We start from the raw sequence: 15,414 nt of genomic DNA, 5'->3' as shown, positions 1-15,414 counted from the left end.
CGCACTTTCCATAGCATAGAAAATCGCTACGTTTCAATTTGTGTAACTGAACTTGTTTCATATCACTGGTCATATAAACCTATGTAAACAGGAAAAACACGGAAGAGTTTGGTCGCATCTAACTACAGCCCCAAAAAATACCATTGGCCATGCTGAGCCTAGCTACATTGCTAACAGGAGTGACAGCGCGTCTGACTGACTAGGAGGTCGCGCAAAGCTCGGAGAGGTACGGAGCAGCTCGTCTCAATTCAGATAAGAGCATATTTCATTATGGAAGTACGGTGGACTGTTCCTTTAAGTTACAGATACAGAATGCTGCTTTTGGTACAGAGACATTTCCTTTCACAAAAAGTATGTGGGCTGTTAGCTGTTGTGTTTATTTCACAGACAGGAGTCAAATCCCTGCTTGGTTAGCGCTAGTTCTTGGACATCGACCTGCCATGTCATGTCAGGGCCGTTAATCCTTAACTGCTCAATGCTCCGATTGCTCGTTTACTCGCATCTTCAAAATAAATACAACTATAGCAAATAGGTGGAGAGAACAATAGACTGCACCAACAGTCCAGTGAAGTGAAGAAAGGATGACTTGCTTTAGCTTGGATGCATGAAAGGGCAGCGGAGATGAGGATGCGAGACGGCACTAATAAATGGACCGTCTGGCTTTTACAGTAAAAAGGGAAATGGCAGCTGTGTTGAGTGATATTGATCTGAGCGAGTACTCTGGATCGACGGGCGCATTTGATTTCTGCAGACAAAGCAGAGCCGGGAGACACCACCACAACGACCTGTGATACATCTGCTACCCGTTCTGGTAATTGATGCAACACACGAATCAACAGATTTTAGAGCTGCAGCGTACGAGGAAGGTAGATCCGGTTAGATTAAAGTAATAACATTTTCTGGACATTAATTAGCGTAGAGATGGAGATGTTACAGATCCTGTGCTACGATGCTTCACTGTGCGCCATACAGAACTCAAGTTACAAAAACATGATAGAGCTTCATTGTTACAAAAAGAATGGTCATGGATTACAGTATTTATTATTGTTAATGTACTTGACTATATATATATATGGACATTTCTTCAGGTATTAACTTGAGCCTGCACACATCCAATGTAGATAAAGCCTTGCGTGTAAATTGTACTATTACAAATTTGTGTTAATAAATTGTTTTTGCTCAGTTGAAGTCTTATTTTATACACACACTTGTTTTGTATTAAATGTTTATTTCCAACTGCAGTGTTCAGGTTACAAACATAACTTAAAAGCATTTCTTGCAGATCAGAAAAACCAAACAAACATAGGAACATTGCTAGTCTTTTTCTGTCAGGTTGAAAAGTATGCTGTGTGAGATGAGGGCTCACAGTGAATTGTTCTGTGTGCTAATGGCTATAGTCACAAATAATATCAAAGAAATGGGTTACAAAAATGAAATGTCGGTATATTCCCCTTACCCCAAACGTGATCCATCAGCAAAGATGGGTTGCCTTCTTATAGGTGCTTTCACACTTGGTGTGGTTTTTTTTTTTTTCCCTCCTATGTATGGAATCAATTTTGTGCCAAAATGTTCATACAATACTTTTGAAATATCAAACAAAAACGATAAATCAAAATTAAAAAAAAAAAATTTAGACTGGCAAACAAATTATTCGTGTAATCGTGCAAAATATCAGTCTATTACTCTTCAGAAACCTTTTTTGTTCCACGTCTTTCTCAGTTTTGTTTGACGTAATTTATTTTGGTTGCGATTCCAGCTTTCTCGTTTGCGCTCCCGGACTTTTTGCTTGCAGTTTTGGCACAAACTTGACGTGTGGGTGGGCTGTCCAGGAATGCATTCCCATTGGGTAGCTTGTGTTTGACTGACAGCTCCGCTCAGCCATTCCCTACTCGGATTCTGGCGGACTGTTTGACGAGTGACTGATCCATTGACGGTAAACAAGGATCGAGTGGACTTCAGTGGCGACTATGATATTGAATTTACACTTTGCTGAATTAATTCAATATCATAGTCGCCACTGAAGTCCACTCCATCCTTGTTTACCGTCAATGGATCGGTCACTCGTCAAACAGTCCGCCAAAACCCGAGTAGGGAATGGCTGAGCGTAGCTGTCAGTCAAACACAAGTTAGCCAATGGGAATGCATTCCTGGACAGCCCGCCCACACGTGAAGTTTGTGCCAAAACTGCAAGCAAAAAGTCAGGGAGCGCAAACGAGAAAGCTGGAATCGCAACCAAAATAAATTACGTCAAACAAAACTGAGAAAGACGCGGAACAAAAATAAAAGGTTTCTGAAGAGTAATAGACTGATATTTTGCACGATTACACGAATAATTTGTTTGCCAGTCTAAAAAAATTGACTTTTTTATTTTTTGTTTGATATTTCAAAAGTATTGTATGAACATTTTGGCACAAAATTGATTCCATACCTACTGTATGTAGAAACCACCATTTGTGCTAATATGCAAAAAAAAAAACACTTGTGATGCGCACACTCCGTATAACACCGCTCTTAGTAGTTAGTATTGCTTACCTAATCAGCCGAGCTGCTTATGTAGATGAGCTTCATCATTAATACAAATGGAACGGGTTACAGTGCAGACAAAAGAACCTGAGCTGCTTATAAGACTTCACTCTACGCAGCCCTTACTAAAGCGTGATGTCCTAAAAATAGATGTTTTGAGTTGCATTGTAGTGTTGGAATGTGAAATTTGTTTTTTTTAAGTCTCTTTATATTCAATTCTCAATTTTTCCAGCACCCTGTCCCAGTGTTTGTTTTGCTCATTTGCCTCCCCAGTTGTGAAAGACAAAAAATAAGCACATTTCTGAAAAGGTCAACACTGAAAGCAGTCCACTGTGGCCAAAAAAAAAAAAAATCATCCCCAAGCATATTTTAATAGTAGATGCATTCTGCATGTGCCTTCCACTACCCAGAGGGAAAAAAAATTACACCAAGCCTGAAAACTGCAGTGCCACTATAAGGCTAAAGGGAAAATTGTGTACATTTCATTTTTGGCCAAACTATTGCATTTAACAGTAACGCTAATTACAGCTGGATTCTTTTGGTCCGCATGTGATTAACACTGGAATCTAACATGAACATTTTAGTCGCTCACTTTTTCTTCTGGACCTCGGATTGGTGTAGAATAAGAGTCTGTCTGACTGAATGTATGAAGAGAATGATTACATACACTGGCCATGTTTGAAACATCACCTCTTTAGTTTGCCAAGCCACAAAGCCCTAGCAGATGCTGTGTGGGGAAAAAAAAAAAAATTAGTTTCTACAAGTAAATCTCTCTCACTATAAACTACCGAAAGCAAGATTTTAAAAATATCCAACATCGAAACAAATGTTCAGTACGCTTTCTTTTAAACAATAAAGCTAAAAACGGAATAACTTAAAAACACACAAAACTGGCCCTAATTCCTTTTAAATAAGTTAAAGAACACTTTTTGAAACGGTCACGGACAGATCAGGTTTGAGATGAGTTCCTTCCAAACGCATCTGTTTCTTCTTACCCTTCATATCAGTATGCGAACATTCAGTTGTAAAATCTGGTCGCGGTGCTACTTGTTCAATCCTCACCCGAGGAAATACAGCAGAGTTTTCATTGGTACGCCTAAACTGGAAAAGAGTAACCCCATAGAAACTACTGGTGGAGAGGAAGACTAAGATAATGGGAAAGAGAAGGAGGAGCTCCAGTGGAGGGGTGGAGCCTGTGGTCGTCACAAAGCCAGGGGCATGCAGCATTTAGAAAGGCAGAGAGGGCGAGGAAAGGATAGGAAACGGGCTCTTCAGTCCTTCCGTACTCTCCTTTTTCTCACAGCTTGTTTCTGTTCATCTCGAGCACCGTCAATCCCCTCATCGATGTCCTTCATCTGCAGGAAGGATATCAACATGAATGCATTTATTCAACAATCAACTTGTTATAGCTGGTGTACAGCAGTGTTTCTCATTTGCCAGCCTCAAGGCCAAAGGATAAAATTGCAAAATGTCATACAGTATTCATGAGCCACTAATACCATGTCCTTAAATAGTTCTTTCTCCAAGGTGCTAATATTACATAGACTGTCATAAATGAAGCAAAGCTGTGACAATAACGACCAATTCACAAAAAGCCTATTTAATACTGAACAGAGGTTATCAAGGAGACTTAGGGTGTTTTCACACCTGGTCCCCTTTAAAGGAACCAGACTCGGTCCTCTTTAAGTGGACCAAAAAGTGGACCAACAGAAAAAGAACTCAGTTCTTTTTGTGTTCACACTGAATTTATTACAAAGAGGACTGGGTTCTGTTTCTGGTCCAGTTAAGCTTTGATGGGGCCTCAGTCCTCTTTCTGTTCACACCAGGTCCTCGAGAGCCCTCAGACCCCCAGTGCATGGAATTCTGGGTAATTTTCTCTTGAATCAAAATGTCTGCTGCCATGCTTGCCCTGCTGTATTCTTTGATCAAAATAGTGTGGATTAAGGAAAATAAATGTATTATATTATATATATTAGTGCTGTCAAGCGATTAAAATATTTAATCACGATTAATGTCACAACTGTCATAGTTAACTCGCGATTAATCACAATTTAATCGTACATTTTTGTCACATGAAAAACCATTGTAATTCTCTTATCAGCATAAAAAAAGTGAATGGGCTTTCTCACCGTTCGAACTACGGGGGTACTCGGGGGATCCGAGATCCCCTGAAACAGACATGAGATCCCTTGAAAACATGATTTGGGAAATGTTGGGGGGGTCTCTAAAATATTGGCAAAATGATGTTTATTGACATAGCAATCGTGTGTAACGGGAAGCATTTGCATATCCGAAGTGAGCGCGCGATGGAGATCCGCGCTCTGAGACAAGCGCAAGCACCCCCCCAAGGGAAAAAAAGGGACCCCCCGAAAATATCGGCATAGTTCGAACACTGGTTGTACTAATGTTTTTTTTTTATTGCAGAGCATAACACGTCTTGTCACAGCCACTACAAAGTGGGGCTGGAGCCGCCGATGGGAAAACGAAACCTAAGCCGAGCACCGTGGCTCTTCGGGGGAGGGCAGAGGACTCTGGCTGTGCGGGGCGTGGCATTACAGTCTAGCTGCTATCGTTTTTCTAAGCAAAGTCTCTGTTCCAAGTTCCTGGCAGTTTCAAAAGCTTATGAAAAACCTACATCATGTCACAGAGCGTTAATCTCGCGATAAAAAAATTATCGCCGTTAAAATTGAGTCAAGTTAACGCGTTAATAACGCGACATTTTTGACAGCACTAATATATGAGTGATTCCACGCTTATGGGTACTGAAATGGGGACATGAACTTATTCACCTAAAACCATTTCTTTTTTTACCATCAGGTCACAAAACATGTAATCTTTAATGAATGATATGTTAAAAGATAACTTTAATTTTCTGAGATGTAATAAAAACATATTTATATGCCAAAGTCAAGCCTATGAGTTCCAAAATGGTGTCTGTTACATTACTTCTGTTACGATTGTCCATCTCGCGTCTGTTACAAATTAATTACAATCTAGCTCTATACCATGTTAATCTTATTGAAAGAATGCGTATGTTTATTCTACTACACATGTTTATTAATTATATTTGCTAAAACATCACCTTATATGTTTCAAAAAGTAATTCTACATTGTTAAAATTGAGAATCTATATGTCCACAACACTTCTGTTACGTTCTGACTTTGGCATATAAATATGTTTTTATTACATCTCAGAAAATTAAAGTTATCTTTTAACATATCATTCATTAAAGATTACATGTTTTGTGACCTGATGGTAAAAAAAAAGAAATGGTTTTAGGTGAATTTTTAAAAATAAGTTCATGTCCCCATTTCAGTACCCATAAGCGTGGAATCACTTATATAAATAAAATATAGTTATATTATTGTGGCCGAATCATCAGTCAGTAAGTTCAGAGAACTGTAAAGCGGCTGTGGTAAGTTCTAAAAGGAAGTTGAGTTTCGCTGCTACAGTCACGTGACCAACTACGGCAAACGAAGGTTAAACTACAGTGAAAAAGGCGAAGTGAACCCGGTGCGCTTTTTGTTCACAATGCGCAGATTAGGCGAACCGTACCGTTGATTTTTAGCGAACCGTACTGAGACCACCTCCTGAGGTGGTCTCAGTTCGGTTCGCTTTAAAGGGGTCTGGGTACGGTTGGAGTGTTCACATATGCGCAAAAAATGCTGAGTCATCGATCTGAGTTCGGTTAGATGGCTGAAAGGGGACCAAGTGTGAAAACACCCTTACAGAGACTTCACAAGGTCATTATGCACATTTTAAAATGGAGATTTAATTCAGATAAATGTTTGCAAAAAACTCAAGCTGGGAAGAAAAAAAAAAAACCTACATGTTACATGTCGCAACCGCATGGCTGGGCAGTTCAAAAGCAGCTTGAGTCGGTGCAAAAATGTGAACTTTGCAGCTCTGGTGATGATGTGGTGTTTTGATGACGTTGGGGATGCATGAGGACAGGTTTACACCACTAATTTAATGTGGCCACATGCTTCCCAGACCACGTCTTCAGATAATGTCAATGATCTGACAAACAGGACAAATTTGACCCCAAATCCCTCCTGCATTTAGCACTGTCCAGTTGTGGTCACAATCATTCAAGACACAAGTAAATAAGTTTACATCATTTTTTTAACCCAAATTTTCTTCCTAATTTCGTCTTGGCCAATTCCCACCCACAAGTTAGGCGACTCATTTTAGATTTTTTGGATCACGGATCCGCCGATGGCAGTTAAATACTACCGCTAGAAAAATTTAAAAAAGTCTGTGCGTATTTTTATTTTAACCGCCGAAACGTAGAAAAAGAAATGTAAAAAATAATAGTCACATATTTTTCTTGTAACAGCACTGTATCCCTGGTACTAGGTCATATTTCTTTAAGTAACAAGTATTAGAATCGCAAATATAAACGGCAATGTGTGTTGTATATATCCACTTCAGCCGAGTCCGAAAATGAAACTATTTACAACATTGAGTATTCACTTGAATGTTTTTATGGTATTTACGATCGCTTTATGACAGTGTCAACCTCGTGCTGACCATGGCTGACGCTGACAGCATGGATTCCGAGCTATCGCCTCAACTATACATAAGCATAAAGTGTGGTAAAGAAAAGTCTTTTCACTGTCTCACTAACCAAAACGTGGGCGATTTCGTCTCTCAAGCGTTGAAAGTAAACAATGAAAAGATCAAAACGATCTTTGGTTCTCAGAAAGAAGGTGGTGATGTAACGAGCGCGATGCCAAATATGCCTGCCATAACGTTAGTTCGCGATTTTGGCTGCAAGTATCTGACTGTGGAATTAGAAGAGGATGGTGCCGCAGAGAGTCCTATCGAATCAAGTAGCACGAACGGATCAGCCTTCAATGTGCATATATGTGTCACCTCACCAAACCCAGGGACGCATGTCGGCCGAAACGAATCCGAGATAATCGCAAAAGAAGCATTTTTTTTTCGAAATTTGTGATTTTCGTTTTTTTCCATAATGTACAAGTTGAGATCTTGAAGAATGCAATCAGTATTTCAGATAATAGATTGTTTTGTTGGAAAAGCATACATTTTTTTGTTGCAAATTGTCTCATTTTTGTCAGGACTGTAGCCTGCTGGGGGGTGTGGGTAAATTACCATATGGGCCATTCACATGATGATTTAAGTCTTTTTTGTTTGTTTTTTTCGCGAATCAGCTGTATGATACGAGCTGAGCTCGTGGCTACTTAAGCTGCATACAGGCGTGTAATTTCACTATGGAATGAGGAAGCTAAACAGAGCGCAGAGGAGCTGAAACACCGCGAAGCAAACAGACACACGGTATTTACATTGGAGATAACCATTTCTAGCAAAAAAAACGCAACCAAAAGGAAGTGTTCTAGGACTACATTATTCCATCGGAGGCAGTGTGTGCAAGGCGACGTTTCTCTTTCTGATGGGGTAAGTTTATTAATCTAAGGTTGTGTGGTTATTTTTGCATGTAACAGAGAGTGTTGTGGTTTGGTTACATGAAACTAGCATTGTGTTAGTTGTGTTATCATCATGCTATCTTTCTTTCTTACGGTGTGAGTAATTTTTCAACCGCAAAACATTAAAGTATACTTTAGGACTTATTTTTGTACTTCATAATTGTTTTGGGCATACTTTGCATGGAAGGAAAATTGACGTGGTGATCTTTGTTTACATCGTGCTAGCTCGTAGGGGGTAGGGCTTTCCTTAATGTCATGCAAATGAGCAGCATTATGTGCCCGCCCTACACCCAGAGTAGCTGAGATGGAAAACTTTGAGGGTGATTTTCTCCCTTTCCTGTTTTAAGAGGTATACACTTTCAAAAGGCCACACATTCTTCAAATATCTCCACATGGAAGGCATCATTGGAAAGCTTAGAAACTGTACTTTCTGAATCTGTCAATAAATCAGGCCGACATGTGTCCCTGGATTCCGTTATCTCATTCATTCATTCATTCATTCATTCATACATACATATATACGGTATGTATGTGTGTGTGTGTGTGTATGTAAAGTGTGTCTCTTGAATTTAAATTATTTTATCATCTTAATCCGACACTGAAATTTTGCCATGCAAAAAAAAAAAAAAATTGGACAAGGACACACTTTTTTTTTTTATTTCGACCGACATCAAAAATATGTTGAAAAAATCCGTGAACCTAAAGATAAAAAATGGGTGGCCTTTGGTCTCCCCATCAGACAACAGCTACCAACCTGGGAATGTGCAGGTTTTCATGTGCTAGTGTTTCTGTGATTGAAGAGAGAGGACAGCCAAGTTTGCTCTCTTGGACTCCCAGCCACAGAGTCACAAGCATTTTAACGTACAACCCTGTTCCAAAAAAAGTTGGGACCCTGTGTAAAATGTAAATAAAAACAAAAATGTGTTGATTTGCAAAATCATGGAAACCTCATATTTCATTGAAAATAGTACAAAAGATAACACATCAGATGTTGAAAGTGAGGCATTTTGTTGTTTTTTGAAAAAAATATATGATGCTCATTTTGAATTTAATGCCAGCAACACGCTTAAAAAAAAAATTGGGACGGAGCAACAAAAAACTGGAAAGTTGTGTAATGCTATATATATATATAAAAAGGGGTGAACCATCTCACAGTGAAGAGTGAAGTAGGTTAATTGGCAACACGTCAGTAACATGATTGGGTATAAAAAAAAAAAAAAAAGAGCATCCCAGGGAGCCTGAGTCTCTCAGAAGTAAAGATGGGGATGGGTTCACTGCCCTGTGAAAGACAAACAGTGCAACAACATTCCTCAAGGTACAATTGCAAATAATTTGGGGATCACATCATCTACAGAACATCATTAAAAGGTTCTCTGTATGCAAGGGATGAGGACGGATGGCTATGATCTTCAGGCCCTCAGGCAACACTCCATTAAAAACAGATAGGATTCTGTAGCGGAAATCACTCTATGGGCTCAGGAACACTTCCGAAAACCATCGTCCGTGAAAACAGTTCATAACCGCATTGAGTTAAAACCGGATATAAAACAATATCCAGAAACACAGCCACGATGGACTGAGGCGAAGTGGAAAATTGTCCTGAGGTCTGACGAATCAAAAAGTAGAAGTTCTTCTTAGAAATCATGGACACCGCATCCTCCAGGATAAAGAGGAGAGGGACCGTCCTGCTTATCATCAGTGCACCATTCAAAAGCCAGCATCTGTGATGGTATGGTATCCGGGAAGGTACCACTAATGCTGAACGATATACAGGTTTTGGAGCGAAATATACTTCCATCTAGACGACATCTTTAAGGGAAGGCCTTGCTTATTTCAGCAAGACAAGACCAAACCGTATTCTGCATGTATTACAACTGCATGACTCCTTAGTCAAAGAGCCCAGGTGCTAAACTGGTCTGCCTGCAGTCCAGGCCTGTCAGCTAGAAATGACAAATATGACAACTGAAAAATATGACGACAAAACTGTTGAAGAGCTGAAGTCCTATATCAGGCAAGAATGGGACATCAGTTCACTTTCAAAACTACTGAAACTGGTCTCCTCAGTTCTTAAAAACATTTACAAGTACAGGTGATGCAACACAACGGTACACATGCCCTTGTCCCAACTTTTCTGAACCATGTTGCTGGCATCAAATTCAAAATGAACATATACTTTTCAAACCACAATAAAATTTCTCAGTTTCAACATTTTGCGTGTTGTCTTTGTACCCTTTTCAATGAAATATAAACTTTCCACAATTTGCAAATCATTCCACTCTGTTTTCCTTTATATTTTACACAGCATCCTAACTTTTTTGGAAATGGGTAATCTTCCTGTAAAAGAGTTTGTGTTTGAATTGAATAAACAAACATGTGTTTCTAATGTCTGTATCCTCTAGATGATAAGCACAAATACTTTTACATACAAGGTCAGACTTGGACATCTGATACAGCTTATAACCGAGGTTCCCAACCCTGGTCCTGAAGTACCACCTGTCTAGCACATTTTAGTATTTTCCCTGCTCTCACACAGCCAGTTAAACTTACGAAAATGGTATTAATTAGCTGGTTAGTTAAATTAAGTGTGTTGGGGGGGGGGGACTAAAAGGTGCAGGATGGGGTGCTCTAGAATAGAGGTCTGCGCGGGACAGAATTTTCAGTCCTGCTCCCGCCCGCTCCCGCATTGTGCAGTCCCGCTCCCGCAAAGAATTATGATTTTCAGTCCCGCTCCCGCCTGCGATATTTCGTCCCGCTCCCGCCCGCAAATTCCGCATGCTGTAGACGTTCGCGTTATTTCTCACGAAAGTTCTTGTCATTGGCTTGGGGAATTAAACATGCTGAGCTTAGCTGAGCTCTCCACTGACTGATCCTTCACCTAGCGCACGTAGCGAGGGTGCGCGTTGCCAGGCGGCATGCGCAGCTGAGGCTTTACAGAGATTCCCAACACACCTACCAAAATCTACAGTGGATATTAAGAATATTGTACATTGCACATAGCTTATATATCACGCCTCACATTTACATTCTAGGAAATACAAATAGGCCTATAAGAAATTAATATAATTTAAAGGCACAGCGTGATGGTGCCCCGCCCCCTACTTTGAGTGGATTTGAGCATAAATATCTACAGCTCACGTTCAGGGCTGCGTTTCCCAAACGACCAACCACGAGTGAGAACGACTTCCAAATGTCTGATTTCAGGACTCTTGACTTTTTAACGGTAAATGTACCTCTTTTTAAAGCAGCACTTACTTCTGAAGCACTGTGAGCTTCACTAGAGGAGCTCTGCTCTTCTGCCATGATCGGAGATCTCAAACACGGAAGCGCAGAAAGGAATCGGAAACGTACGCGAGATTAGACCACATCCGCAAATTTAGGCATCTTAAAATGTTTTTATTAATGCCAAATAAAATATCCAGCACAAATTATATATGATAGACAAATTAATAATTTATAAATTTTATTTTAAACAAGTTTTTAGTTAGTGGGACTGCAGCTTATCACCTCTCCCGCCCGCTCCCGCATTGTGCACTCCCCCTCCCGCCCGCAATGAGCTGTCAAAATTTGTCCCGCGCCGCACTGCTTTGCATCGGGTCCCGCGGGACTCCCACGGGAGTGCAGGGCTCTACTCTAGAACCAGGGAACTTGTAACACAGAACTCTGTTAGCCAGGGATATTTTAGTTGTAACCTGCACTTTATTGGCCATCAATTTTAACCTCCTGGATGCACAAGACATACACAGGTGAACATATAAATAATAATAATCCTCATGCACACATTCAGATAGTTACACAAAGTATAACAATGGCCTAATACTTGCAACCATCAGACTGCTGATGACGTATTAAAGCGCATATCACGGGTAAATTCAGGAGCGAGATCAATGTAATTCTCCTATTTTATATTAAACTTGTCAAATATCTGTAACATTCTGCATTCTCTGCAATTTTTTTTACCTTGCGCAATACCAGAAAAATTCAGCTGAAATCGAGCCATTTGAGGCGAATTGGTCCGCCTCTGAAAAAACTTGGCATTTGGATTTCCCGGCAAACACTGATTTTCGTGACGTCGCGTGCGGGACGCCTCCCTCTGAATCCTACGTCAGCGCTGGTTTGTTTATGAGAAAACGACCTGGTGGTTTTCTGCAAATTTCTTCAACGTTATCGCGTAATTATGAAAATGGTGAACAGATGTATCGTAGGAGGGTGTAGCAACACCAATCATGATGGGATTAGTACTCATCGTTTCCCAAAAGACCGGACAACGAGAGAGAAATGGGAGCGCTTGGTCTACACAGGCTGTGCACTGAAACTGTGCAAAGCTCTCGCAGCCTGCTGGCGCTTCCACAGGTGACGTCATGAATCTGGCTCCAGACTCCCTTGGGATTTTTCCAGACGCGTTTTGTTATTTTATTTTTTTCTGCTGTAGACAGATGGCCTTGTGCAAAATTACCCTTCTGGATGAGTGTGTAAAGGGACATACTTTCATATAAAAAAAAAAAAAAAATCCTATAACCCCCAGATCCTATAACCCCCTATCCTGCACATTTTAGCGATTTCCCTGCTCCCAACACGCCTGGTGCAACTAATCACCTAATTAACAGCCTTTCCTGATTTGAAGTTCTGATCGAGGGAGTCAAGGTGGAGGCTGTGGATTCCTACAAGTACCTCGGGCTGTGGCTGGACTGGACTTGCAACACCAGCCACTTATACAGAAAGGGACAGAGCAGGCTGTACTTCCTGAGGAGGCTGTGGTCCTTTAACATCTGCAGGAAACTCCTGTGGATGTTCTATCAGTCTGTGGTCACCAGTGTCCTGTTTTACACAGTGGTGTGCTGGGGGGGGGGGGGGGGGGGGGCAGCACATCCAAGAAGGACACATCCAGGCTGGACAAACGGATCAGGCGGGCCGGCTCTGTAGTCGGCATGAAGCTGGACTCTCTGGTGACGGTGGCAGAGAAGAGGTCTATGGTCAAACTATTGAGCATCATGGACGACACCAGTCACCCTCTGCACACCGTCATCAGCAACCAGAGGAGCCTGTTCAGTGACAGAATGCTCCTTCCCAAGTGCAGGACGAACAGACTTAGGCCAAGTTTACATTAGACCGTATCTGTCTCGTTTTCTTCGCGGATGCACTGTCCGTTTACATTAAAACGCCTGGAAACGCCAGGAAACGGGAATCCGCCAGGGTCCACGTATTCAATCCAGATCGTGTCAGCTCCAGTGCTGTGTAAACATTGAGAATACGCGGATACGCTGTGCTGAGCTCTAGCTGGCGTCGTCATTGGACAACGTCACTGTGACATCCACCTTCCTGATTCGCTGGCGTTGGTCATGTCACGTGACTGCTGAAAAACAGCGCGGACTTCCGCCTTGTATCACCTTTCATTAAAGAGTATAAAAGTATGAAAATACTGCAAATACTGATGCAAATACTGCCCATTGTGTAGTTATGATTGTCTTTAGGCTTGCCATCCTTCCACTTGCAAGTGGTAAGTGACGCGCATACCCGACATGCACCGGGATCTCTCTCACAGCGGCTCAGTCCCGAATCACTGCTTGTGCACTTCACTCGTGCGCTCTGTGAGCTGCGCAGGGCTGGAGTGCGCACCCTCCAGAGGGCACTCGCTGTTCAGGGCGGAGTGATTTGGAGCGCAGGATGCTTGCGGAGCCGAGCGTATCCGTGTATTGGTGTTGCTGTGTGCATGCGAATCGTGTATTGGCGTTGCTGTGTGCACACTAATCGTTTTAAAAACGTTAATCTGATGATCCGCTGATACGGTCTAATGTAAACCCCACCTTAAAAACTCCTTTGTCCTTCACACCATCAGACTGTAAAACTCCTCTCTGGGGGGGAGGAGGGGTAACAGGAGGACAGAGGACGGGAAGGAGCAGTAGCCTAGCCTAACAATAAGCAATACCGGACAATGTGCAATACCTCTCCTGCTGGACTCCCCCCCCCCCCCCCCCCCCCATATCTTATTTTATATTTGTATATGTAAATACTTCATTTAATTTATCTAGAAGTTTTCTCTAATTCTATTCTCTGTTTATCCTGTAATGCTGCTGCTGGAATTTTAATTTCCCTGAGGGAACCCGCCCAAAGGGATCAATAAAGTCCAATCCAATCCAATCCAAAGCTGGGAAAAACACTAAAATGTGCAGGACAGGAGGTTCTCCAGGGCCAGGGATGGGACCCTGTGTTTTAGTTGAATCAGGTGTAAATCAGTAGTGATTTATGTGTTCCAGGATTAAAGTAAACCAGCTGATATGACTCCTCTACTGTAGTCTTACCTCATCATCTGAAGGCATGTCATTCGATTTGCTCGTTTCCTCCTCCTCCAGAGCTTCTCCTTCAACCTCTTCTCCTTCAACCTCTTCACCTTCCTCCTCAAATCTCCCTGCATTGTCTGATGAACCAGACAGAGAGAAAAATGAGTGGGATTACAATGACACCTCCAGTACATTTTCTCTTTTACACACACACACACACACACACACACACACACACACACACACACACACACACACACACACACTTCACTTGTCTTTACTGACCAGTTGTTTCAGCAGCTTCCTCCGCTTCAACTGTGTCCTCTTGCTTTTCTTTCTCCTGCTCTTCCTCTTCTCCCTCACCTTCTTCTTCTTCTTCTATCTCTTCCCTTTTGGGTGGATCGACTCTCTGATAGGCGTAATCATCCTCAGACTTCTACAGGACACAGAATATACAGTGTTCAGTCAAAACTGATGGGGAAAAAAACCCCAAACAGCAGCAGCAGGAGGTTTAAAAAAAAAATCGTTAATTTCTTAAACCCAACAGACCCGGTACCGGGTCCAATAGCATGCTATTATAATTGACTTTCTGGTAAAAAGTTTTTAAAAATGCTGTTGTTTCAGTAAGTTCAATATTTACTGATTTATCACAGTTTACTCAGGTACACTAACCGTCCCAATGTTACTGACACAGGAAATATGTTCTCCGAGCTCGTACATATCCATACAGACCAAAATAACGTATATTGACCTGATAACTGTGCAGAGGTGGACAAAGTACCCAACTTCATTACTGAAGTCAAAGTACAGATCTTACTGGTCAAATGTTACTCCGATACAAGTGAAAGTTGTCCAGTCAAATTTTTACTTAAGTACTTGCTTTTAAAAATACTTAAGTATTAAAGTACATTTGTCAACGCATTGTTGTATTATTGCCACAACGCTTACAAAACCTAATGCAGTTACCAAAGACAGAAACGTGAATTCACAAAATGAACGCGTGCTGTGCATCATGGTGGTTTAACGTTACGCTAGCTCATCAGTGAAGCTCCACCTGACCTGCTAGCAAACTATTTTCAAACTCAATCATATTGGGTAGCTAACGCTACTAGAAAAGAAAGATTTTTACATTCTATTTATTTGGTAAGATTATGCTAAAACATTT

General features: G+C 41.3%; 1 protein-coding gene across 2 annotated transcripts in view; it reads right to left on the bottom strand.

Annotated features, from left to right (window-relative positions):
* Window positions 1-2,372: 2,372 nt before the first annotated feature.
* The window catches only part of clgn (calmegin), a 65,271-nt gene continuing 52,229 nt past the window's right edge, over window positions 2,373-15,414 (bottom strand). For both annotated transcript variants that reach the window (XM_060926429.1, XM_060926430.1), the window contains exons 13-15: window positions 14,535-14,685; window positions 14,271-14,386; window positions 2,373-3,878 (exon numbers count right to left, since the gene is read on the bottom strand). In XM_060926429.1, coding sequence (XP_060782412.1) covers window positions 3,795-3,878; window positions 14,271-14,386; window positions 14,535-14,685 — 351 coding nt within the window. In that variant the 3' untranslated portion in view covers window positions 2,373-3,794. The remainder of the gene's footprint in view (window positions 3,879-14,270; window positions 14,387-14,534; window positions 14,686-15,414) is intronic.

This window comes from Neoarius graeffei, chromosome 7 (assembly GCF_027579695.1).
Source record: "Neoarius graeffei isolate fNeoGra1 chromosome 7, fNeoGra1.pri, whole genome shotgun sequence".
In the NCBI taxonomy this organism is placed as follows: Eukaryota; Metazoa; Chordata; class Actinopteri; order Siluriformes; family Ariidae; genus Neoarius; species Neoarius graeffei.
Note: the sequence above shows the minus strand (reverse complement) of the source record. Positions and strands in the feature narration are given on the sequence as shown.